We start from the raw sequence: 10,687 nt of genomic DNA, 5'->3' as shown, positions 1-10,687 counted from the left end.
GGTGCGACATTTCCCACCCCTGATGCCTCAAAATGACACGGAATAAATTCTTTAATCGATTGCAAACATGTATGCTTTCTTCTTCAGAACTATTTGAATCATATTCATAACTGGATGAGTAACAAAAAAGCATATTCTCCGAATCGGAAGCCATTGTTTTGATTCTCGAGCAAGGCAAGACGTCTTGCCGTAACACCACCAACATGGGGGCGGGACCTTCTGAAACTGGCCACTTCTGGTTTCAAATTGAAGCTTTAAGTCATTTTATTGGTGTTTTGCATTTGACTAAAAATATCATACTGCGTGTTTTGGGTATTTTAGATGCTAGAAAACGTTTTTCTGATGTTAGTTAGGAAAGTGACGTCGGTTGTCCTTTAATGGATGGTGTATTTTCATACCTTTTCCATATATAAGGTGCACCAGACTATGAGGCGCACCTTCAATGAAGAAAAAAAGTTTTCCAAATATAATATATGAATATATAAATGTTTTCCAAATGTAAGGCACACCACATTATCAGGCGCTACCGTAGGGGCCGGGGTTACGCACTACTTCAGGAGCTGCTGACAGTAGTTACGAGACCTGTTGTGGCTTAATATTACTTCACATATAAGGCGCAAGGTCAACTTTTGAATAAAAACAAGGCTTTTAGGTGCACCTTATACACCGGAAAATACATTGTGTTACATGATCTAGGACTGCCACTGCTTAAATCAGCAGAGAAAACTACCGTATTTTCCGGTGTATAAGGCGCACTAGAATATTAGGCGCACCCCCAATAAAGGGTGTATTTTCCAACTTTTTCCAGGTATCAGGTACACCGGAATATAAGGCGTATACCTTCAATGAATAAAAAAGGTTTTCCAAATATATAAATTATATAAATGTACACCACATTATAAAGGGCTACAGTAGAGGCTGGGGTCACGCACTACTTCTTCTACAGGGGAAATGGAGTTTGTTGCTGCTGACAGTAATTGCGAGACATGTTGCTCAATAGTACTTCACATATAAGGCGCAGAGTCATCTTTTGATGAAAATCAAGGCTTTTGCATGGGTGCACCTTATACACTGGAAAATACGATGCATGTTACATGATGTAACAAAATACAGTTGTGGCAGTGATTAGCACATGTGCATCTGCGGAGAGACAATCTGGGTTTAAACCTCGTCTTTGCTTTAAACTGAATATAAAACCCCCCTGCCCCATTTTGTAAAAAGAATCAAAGCCTCTGTAGTCACTGGGAGTGTGACGGTGAGTCACACGGTGGTTTCCCAGAACCTATTGACACAGGACTGATGGCTCATTTTTCTGTGTGTCCAAAGCATGCATCAGCCGAGGCTCATCACGTCTGCACGGTCTCCTATTATCCCTCTACGTGACCCACATGGACACAAGAGGAATAACAACTACCATGACCAAGGACGAACTATTATACATAAATTCAGACATTTTTTGGGGAGGAAATCTATTTGTACTTTTGAGCAATCTCCAGGGTGACTTAAAATGAGAATATTTGCCATTCCTTGGCTTTCTGACATCCCCTCACTGAAATCCGGATAGCAATTTCCTCTTAATACCCCCAGAGCCCAGAATACAGCAGTCACAATTACCGACCGGTAAAACAGATGATTGAAAATATAATAACAGTACGCTGAATGAAGTTGTTGGAATTCGTCAGAGCCTTGTACTTGTTTCTATTCAGTGCGTTGTTCCCATGTTGGGTAATGTCGGACTTGACCAAAAAAATGCTGTGACCAATTTGTGTGTCAAACTTTTCGATTATGGGTCGATCATGTAAGAAAAAATATCCTGTGACTGTAAAGTGTCCTTTAGAGTTTTGAAAGGCACTTCCCTCCATCCATTTTCCGTACCGCTTATTCCTCTTTAGGGTTGCAGGAGCCTATCTCAGCTGTCTTCGGGCACGAGGCGAGGGACACCCTGAATTGGTTGCCAGCCAATCACAGGGCAAACAAAGACATAAAACAGTCACTCTCACACCTAGGGACAATTTGGAGTGGTCAATCTGCCTGCCATCCATGTTTTTGGAGTGTGGGAGAAAACCAGGGGACCCGGGGAGGGCCCACGCCGGTCTGGGGAGAACATGCTGGCTCCACACAGGGAGGCCGGACGGGGACGCGAACCGGCGACCTCTGTACTGTGAAGCCAGTGTGCTAACCACTCGACTACCAGGCCGCCCCTGAAAGGCACTTATAAATGACATTTATTATTATTATTATTATTATTATTATTATTATTATTATTATTTTATTATTATTATTATTACAAATAGAAAAAAAGTATCCACTCACGCATGAGGGCTAAAAAAGCAATGAGATGACTCCGAGCTCTAAAACTAAAGCACTGCTGGAGATTTTCGAATCCAGTGTTTTGGATTGCACAACTGCTGGGATGTCCTGCTGACTCGTAGCCAGGGATGATTACATTTATTCGATACATGTCAATGGACTTTTATTTATACAGATCACATCCAGGTTGGTGCCTCTTAAAGACAAGTAAAAGCACCCCACCTGAGCCACTCTTGTTTTCATGAAAAATACTCATTGTTGGGTGGCCATCTTGAGTTGAAAACAATAGACATATAGTGGGATAATACCACTGATAGTGATGGGATAAGGAGGACAGGGACACACCTCCAATTCACTAGTTATAAAGACAAACAGCTTAACGTGTGTATACAATAAAGAATGACAACATTCTAGTTAAAAAAAAAACACTCAAATCAAAATACTGTATACAAATAAAAACAACAAAGTCACAGTGTAATGTCTGACTTAACAAATGTTAACTGCTTTGTGTAATATTTGTTGTCACACAAGAACCAAACCGTGAAGCAGTGTTAAATTTAACTGTCGAAAAATGACCTTTTATTTCATTGAGAAGAAGAATTTGATTTAACGTATTTGTTTCTTTTTGGTTTTTTTTCTGTATATCCACACCAACGCTGCCAGCTTTGTACTTGCCACAAAAAAGAAGGCACTGAAAACTTTAAATTTCCTGGAGAACGTTTTGCATTACAGTTTTAGCAAAAAAAAAATAGGATATCCTTATTTTGTGTCTTATGGCATGTTTCCATATATAGTTGTTGTGTTAAAAAAAGAACTAGCGATAAATGTTCTTTAAGCTTGCGTCACTAACTTGAAAATATGAGGGAGAGAAAAAAAGGCAACCGTACAGTGCGAGTACGAATAGATGATAATATATTTTACATCCTAAGGGATTTTTGCTGCCATCTACTGGTTAAATTAGCATTTAGTGAGATTAATATTTTACACCTTTTCAGCATTGCGGTTTGTGAAGTACTGTACTGGACAACGTTGTTGTCAAATGTACTGTATGTGCAACATAAGACAGGACATTTTATCTGCGCAGCGCAGATAAAATGTCCTCCCTCTCAACCAGACAAATGACAACAATAAGAGCTGTTGCGGGTGCCCGCCAAAGAACAGTTAAAATAAAATGACAAAATAATACAACACAATGTACTGTATAAAACACACACAGTCAGGCAATCTCAACCACTTTTTATGCATACTTTGTTGTTTGAAGCAGTTATAGATGAAAGAGCAGTTATAGATGACAGAAGAGCGATCAAAGTGTCCTTTTACCCAGTCGATCAAAGTCGTACGACGTCATCCTGAACACGTGCACACGTCTTCCTCAAGCTAAGATTGAAAGCAACAAAACCTTTATTTAGAATCAGAAAGTATGTGTTAATTAACTTCTGCATTGGCGTCCAGAATGTGCCAATGCACCACATCAGGTTGAGACGTAATGTTCTATTTATTGAAATCTCCATTCCATTGATTGCGAACGGAAGTTGCCGAACATTGCCGACATCTTCCGGAAAGAACCGAGCTGAACCGATTGGTGCCGGCCTTCGACGCTCGAGGCGTTGCCGGCTTCCCGCCCGTTGAACGCTTGTTGTGTTTTGATTAGCCGGGTGAGTGGCTCATGCTTTCCGCATAGTAGCCGACCGGCCGTAGTCGCTGGTCCGACTACCCCATGAGGTGGGGGAGTGGGCCTGCGTTTTCCGTGTAAACACCGGGCCGAACGCTGCGAGGCCATGGCGGGGGTCTTCGATATCGACTTGGACCAACCGGATGAGAATGTATCGGACGACGAACTGGAAGACGGGGTAATTACAATACGCGTTAGCATAGATGCTAATAGCGCGTGTCCGTCGAAATGTTTCGTAGCGCCTTTAAGTTGCTAATTTGACGACGAAACCCAATATCGGACACCGTTTCCCCAAATATCGTACAGTTTCCCGCGAATTCTTGCATTTCACCGAAATACTGTACGCCCAAACACGTCATTGTATCGTTTTCGCTCGTTTTAAAGTGACGGTATCCCTAATACATTACTTTTACTGTTTTTGGTTACGCCGCTGCTTGAGTGTTTTAAAGTTTTTCGCCAGTGTCCGGACAGTTTCCGTCTGTCTGTGTAACTGGGGTTCCGAGTAGCGCCAAAAGCGCATACAACTTAAAACCAAGTGTAATCAATCTTACTCAGGAAGGCGGATCTCGTTTAAATTTACAGTAAAACTATTAATGGTCTAAACGACATTCCTATCACCGGATTCGTAGCAAATTTACTGTAATGTGAAAGTATTTTTCGGGACACTCTACTGTAGGTTCTGTAATAGTTTTCTCGGTCGGCTCACTGCAATACAAAATAACACGTGTCGCGTAATTCGGCAGTATTTACGACAGGCGTCTGGTTGTTACGACTGTTTTTATTTGGCACGTTCTGTTTTTTACATCTTTGGTGTAGATATTTAACTTTAGGTGAGCATTGGTCGAAAAAGAAGAAAAGAAACATGCAAGAAAATAAAAAAAATCTCTAATTAACCTGCAAAGTGATTTATTCATTCATATTCTGAACCACTCAGCCAAAATCTCGTGTTTATTTTAAACATTTAATCATGTTTTTATTTCCCCTTTGTGCCAATAACAATCAATCTACCCTTGTGTAATTTCAAATATACAAATATATATTCGGGCCAAACAAAGTGGGATCAAAAAATATAATATTACAAGAAAAAAGGCGTATATTTTGAGAATAAAACACATTTTATGCAAAACAAATATGCTCCGGTGTAAATAAAAAGGAATAAAAACAGGTCAGTTAAAATTCAGGAAGGGCATCCGACGTAAAAGCTTGGCCAAAACAAACATGCGGATCAAACCTCTAAAGATGGAGGACACTGATTTGCTGTGCCGACCCCTTGTAGGGAAAAGCAGAGAGGAAAAGAAGAAGTTAAAATTCAATTAAAGTTTTATGATATCAGACAAAATGTACAAATTCACTGTTTCACACTTGAAAAGCAAGACAAAATATTTCACAAAAATCACTGCACGAAAAGGGAAAGTATACGAATAAATAAAATGATTCCATCCAACCAGTCTTAGTTAATATTGCTCTTTCATTCTCACAACACACCGCTTCTCAAAATATGAAAAGACACAAACAAACTCATCCGTCTGTCCCTCCATGCCCCTGACCCATAGGACACCCATTACCAAATACAAAATAGCTTCAGCTGAAAATCTGAGCGTACATTCATACCTGGTGAGGAATATTAGCACTATGTCATGTTAAAAAATTAATATGCATTCAACAAGAAAAATGAAGTACAGTACAGAGAAATGCCAAAGTTGGTGTATCGAAACATCAACTTCATTTTAGTAGTCCCTGAGTATTGTTACTGTTCACAGACAAGATACCGAAACAAATAAGGCATGTTTTCCAGTTTCCATCCTACATTGAAGAGTTGCAAAGTAGTCCGGCTTTCCCTTGTTAAAATGTTCACATTTTCTGAGAACTTTCCCTTTTTCTTTATTTTTAGGGGCCGATCGGCGAATACATGGACCAATCCAGCGGTTTTGAATTGTGAGTATCAACTGGTACAAAAGAAAATGCCTCAACCTGTATCATTAAAGCTGCTCAAGTTTGACAAAATACTCATTGTTTGCTATTGTGTGCTTTTTTTATTTAACAGGTAAAATTATTTGAAAGCATCACTAACCTAGACATTTTGTTCACATTAGTATAATGACCTACACAGCGCGGCAAAGTCTGTTTAGTCTATCTGTTCGATGTGCAAGGAATGCCAGCCATTCCCAGCACATGTCGAGTGGTAATTCTGCTGCAATGTAATTTGTTTTTCATTTCTCTGCCCCAACACCCCAACCCCTTTTTAAATGTTTTATTTTCCCAGTGACATAGATGACTGTGAGAAGTTTGAGATTTCCGAGAACAGCGTGAACAAGGGAACCGAACAAATCAGACCTGAGTGCTTTGAACTGCTGAAGGTTCTCGGAAAGGGTGGCTATGGAAAGGTGAGCAATTCCGTTCATGTCTTTCATGAAGGCAATGGAAATTGTGCCTCACTCTTCAATGCTGTTGGTCATTGAGCTGTTCCAATTCAAATACGCACTTGACCAGTTGCAGCGGTCTGACAGTGACCTCATTCAAGTATCAGGCAGTCCGAATATTACACTTAAAGGACAACCGATGTCACTTTTTTGTTTTTTAACTGGCACCAGAAAAATGTTTTATAGCATCTAAAATATCCAAAACACGCAGTATGATATTTTTAGTCAAAGGCAAAACACCGATAAAAATGACTTCGTGTCCAAAATCTGCAAAAAATTGAGCTGCGAATTGGCCATTTTCAGAAAGTCCCGCCCCCAGTTCGTGATGTCACGCTAAGACGTCTTGCATTGCTTGTGAATCAAAACAATGGCTTCAGATTCAGAGAATATGCTTTCTTGTTACACATCCAGTTATGAATAAGATTCAAATAGTTCTGAAGAGGAAAGTATACATGTTTGCAATCGATTAAATAATTTATTTGTGCCATTTTGAGGCAACATTGGGGGAAAAATCTCTCACCTAAAAAAAGAGGCACAAAATGGCGACCTCCAGTGGCCACCTCCGCTTCCACAGGTTGATAAATTCCTTATATGGTGCTTAGACGCCCTCTTCCGGCGGCTTTTGGGTGCAACACGAGGTCCCCAGACCAAACAAGTACAGCAAAATACATTGATGTGATGGAAGGACCGCTACAATGCGTCTTTTTTACGGTCAAGGACGGTCCTTTAGTGACGTCACGTACGGACTCGTCACCAACTCAAAAACAAGACTTCCTGAATATTCAGCGCAAGTCTTAAAATGTAAAATATAGCTATATGCGGTGGAATATTTGTAAAATACGTTCAGTAGAAGTCATTCGAAGCCATTTTACAAATTATGGACACAACTTGTCCGGAGACGTCGGTTGTCCTTTAACTCTCAGTATAATCATCCACCTATTCTCAATAGGTGTTTGAAATGTGCATATTTTCAGGGAGGGTACCCTCACTCTGTAATTAGCTGAACAAAACACATATAAAAACAAATTTCCTGGTTTTTGCACATAGCCAAAATAAAAAATAACTAAATCAGAATTTCTTTGCTGCCATTTTAAGGCAAATGAACTATGTTGAAGTGAGACGATCGCGTTAGTCACAGGCTGTAGTCCTGGCTGTGAAATAGGGGAAAAAAGTTCTCCGTTTTCGTGGCATCTTTCAGCAATCATAAGTATAATCAGCAGAATAAGAAAATTTAGTGAACATGTTTTCCATTGCTGTCATATTGGTGTAGAGAAGTTAACCAAAATACATTTAAACTGGTCATTTGAAGACGTGTTGTCAGAATCAAGGAGTCTTTGCAGATCAATACATCACATGGTGATGTTTCAAAGTTAATACTGGAAATATGTTTGCGTTGTAAAAATAATTTTTAGTCATATTATGCTCAACTCTCAGTCTGTCACTATAAAATCACCAAGAGGATCATTATTATCATTACCATATGTGTCCCCGTTTTGTTGTCATGGATCGCTTCTTTGATGATACCACAAAAAAAAAAAAAAAAATTGAAGTGAACTGCTGGTGTATTTTGAATGAATGTTATTGTTTTTTGTTAGGTTTTTCAGGTTCGAAAGGTATCAGGTTCCACTTCCGGGAAGATATTTGCTATGAAAGTTTTGAAAAAGGTAAGGACAAATCCTTATTTCTCATTTTGGTTTGACTTGCTTTTCCTGGCCTTACCAGCTATTGTGAACGCTACTACCCTCTTGTGTACATCCTAAGCAGAGCACTGTCATCGGGACACCTTTCTGCTCGGAAATACAAGCAGCCCTTATTTGTGGAGAATTAGGTCCTTTAAATATGTAACACTTAAAAGCCCCCCGCCATCTAAACACCTATTATGTTTCACATAAGGGGGTAGGCCACAATGTGCCCCCTTTTTCTGTCTTGGTGACAGACTTGTGCATTCACTTGTGAAGCCACATGCAAGTAGCAGACCACCCAAAATAATGGCAGCAGGCATTTTTTTTCTTTCTCCTTGAAACCTCATCGTGGCTTTTATGCTCCGCTTAACTTCTTAGCTTCAGCTGACACTAAACGATTGCCTGACTTGCTCCATACGCAGCAGTTTGAGGTTTTGGGTAATGATGTGTTTATTGGCTTAATGGGGCTTCACCTCACACAGGGTATCTGATTCCAGCGCTGTCACTGGTGCGGAGATTTAACGCAGTGCTAACGGGGTTCAAGTTATTGCCTGGGTACTAATAATGCCCTGCTTTCTGTATTTCCCCCATCCCCCTTTGTCAGGCGATGATTGTTCGCAACGCAAAGGACACAGCGCACACCAAAGCCGAGAGAAGCATTCTGGAAGAAGTCAAGCATCCTTTTATAGTGGATCTTATTTATGCCTTCCAGACAGGAGGAAAGTTGTACCTAATCCTGGAGTATCTCAGCGGTGAGCATCAGCATAGACCTGCTCATTGACATAAATGGATGCAATCCACTTTTCATGTCCTAGGGTCAAATGGTGGAGCATTTTCAGTGTTCATGCGGTTTTTGCTGTTTTTTTTATGTGGATGCATTTGCAGGTGGGGAGCTTTTTATGCAATTGGAGCGGGAGGGCATCTTTATGGAAGACACAGCATGGTAAGTTTTGTGTATATTCTGTTAACTATGTTCTACCTTATTTTCCTGTGTATAAGGTACACCAAAGTATAAAGCGCACCCCCAATGAATGGTGTATTTTCAAACCTTTCCCGTATATAAGCCACATCGGACTAGTAAGGCGCACCTTGAATGAATGAAAAAAGTCTTGCAAATATAATATCGAAATACCTAAAAGTTTTCAAAATATAAGGCACACCACATTATAAGGGGCTACATAGGGGCTATATAGGCACTACTTCTACAGAGTGAAATGGAGTTAGTTGCTGCTGACAGTAGTTGCGAGACATGTTGTGGCACAATATGACTTCGCTTATAAGGCACACCTGCACACAGTATAAGGCGCAGGGTTCTCTTTTGAAGAAAATGGAGGCTTATGGGTGCGCCTTATACACCAGAATATACAGTATATCTTTTTTTCCCTGTCAAAATTAAGCAGTCTTTTTGCATCCTTTTTCAGGGTTTTTGATGAAAATCGAGTGGGATGCTTTTTTTTCCCCTCAAGCTGTTTTTATCGGTCTGAAATTAACGGTTTCTCACAATATTTAAACATGTATGTCCAATTTTCTTAATTAAAAAAAGTTTTACAGGGGGGAACGGGGTTTCTGCATTTCAGGCATCCCCTTTCCTTATTTTCAGGTGTATAAAGGCGCACCCAAAAACCTTCATTTACTTCAAAAGATGACCTTGTCCCTTATACGCAGGTGCGCCTTATATATGAAGTAATATTGAGCTATAAGAGCTCTCGCAACTACTGTCATCAGCCGCCAACTCCATTTCGCCCCTAGAAGTAGTGCATAAACCCAGCCTCTACTTTAGAGCTTAAAATGTGGTGTGCGTTTTTTTAAAACCTTTATATATGTATTATATTTGGAAAATGTTTTCATTCATTGAAGGTGCGCCTTATAGTCCTGTGCACTGTATATATGGAAAAGGTTTGACAATACACCATTTATTGGGGTTGCGGCTTATACTACGGTGCGCTTTATACATCAGAAATTTTTCGAGGACATGTCTCTTTTACATCTCTTCTTCCTTCCTCCAGTTTTTACCTGGGAGAGATTTCAATGGCACTTGGCCATTTGCACCAGAAAGGCATCATCTACCGAGACCTGAAGCCCGAAAACATCATGCTCAACAACAAGGGTACATAAATATTGTCCCTTTGCATCTATTTTCAATGGGCAAAAAAAAAGTCATGCTTCTAAATATTTCGGATGGGAATCTATCACTGTTGTCAAGTCTCGTGACTTTCCAAAAACGGTTTTGTCGTGCTTATAGTTATGTGACTTGTATGTGTGATTTGTACTTTCAGGGCATGTGAAGTTGACTGACTTTGGCTTGTGCAAAGAGTCCATCCATGATGGGACAGTCACCCACACCTTCTGTGGTACCATCGAGTACATGTATGTCCTGCGCAATCGCAATCCTGCATGCCAAGTAACCAGCGGCACAGTTTAGTTCAGTTTGACGCACGATAGTTCCGAACATGGTCAGCTTGCCCGGGCTTGGATGGCAGTTAGATAGATTGTAGGACCTTTTGCAATTTCACTGCAAAAATACCAGTACTTGGTTGAATCATATTGAGTGGCATTGGAGCCCTTTTCTGCCGTTTGGTGTTAACCGTATTACTGTTTCCTTA

The 10,687-nt window shown here is 40.2% G+C and overlaps 1 protein-coding gene across 3 annotated transcripts in view; it reads left to right on the top strand.

The window, feature by feature from the left end:
- Positions 1-10,687, top strand: part of rps6kb1a (ribosomal protein S6 kinase B1a) — an 88,204-nt gene that overhangs the window by 73,092 nt on the left and 4,425 nt on the right. For 2 of the 3 annotated variants that reach the window (XM_089016898.1, XM_089016897.1), the window contains 7 exons: positions 5,874-5,917; positions 6,246-6,366; positions 7,998-8,066; positions 8,689-8,836; positions 8,970-9,027; positions 10,091-10,191; positions 10,361-10,451. In XM_089016898.1, the coding sequence (XP_088873024.1) occupies positions 5,892-5,917; positions 6,246-6,366; positions 7,998-8,066; positions 8,689-8,836; positions 8,970-9,027; positions 10,091-10,191; positions 10,361-10,451 (614 nt within the window). In that variant the 5' untranslated portion in view covers positions 5,874-5,891. Of the gene's footprint in view, positions 1-2,313; positions 4,161-5,873; positions 5,918-6,245; positions 6,367-7,997; positions 8,067-8,688; positions 8,837-8,969; positions 9,028-10,090; positions 10,192-10,360; positions 10,452-10,687 lie in introns of those variants that run through there. The other variant, XM_089016896.1, reaches the window with a different exon arrangement.

The sequence above is a fragment of the Hippocampus bargibanti genome, linkage group LG16 (assembly GCF_051943395.1).
Source record: "Hippocampus bargibanti isolate YZ-2025 linkage group LG16, ASM5194339v1, whole genome shotgun sequence".
Taxonomy (NCBI): Eukaryota; Metazoa; Chordata; class Actinopteri; order Syngnathiformes; family Syngnathidae; genus Hippocampus; species Hippocampus bargibanti.
This window is presented reverse-complemented; position numbering and strand designations above follow the sequence as displayed.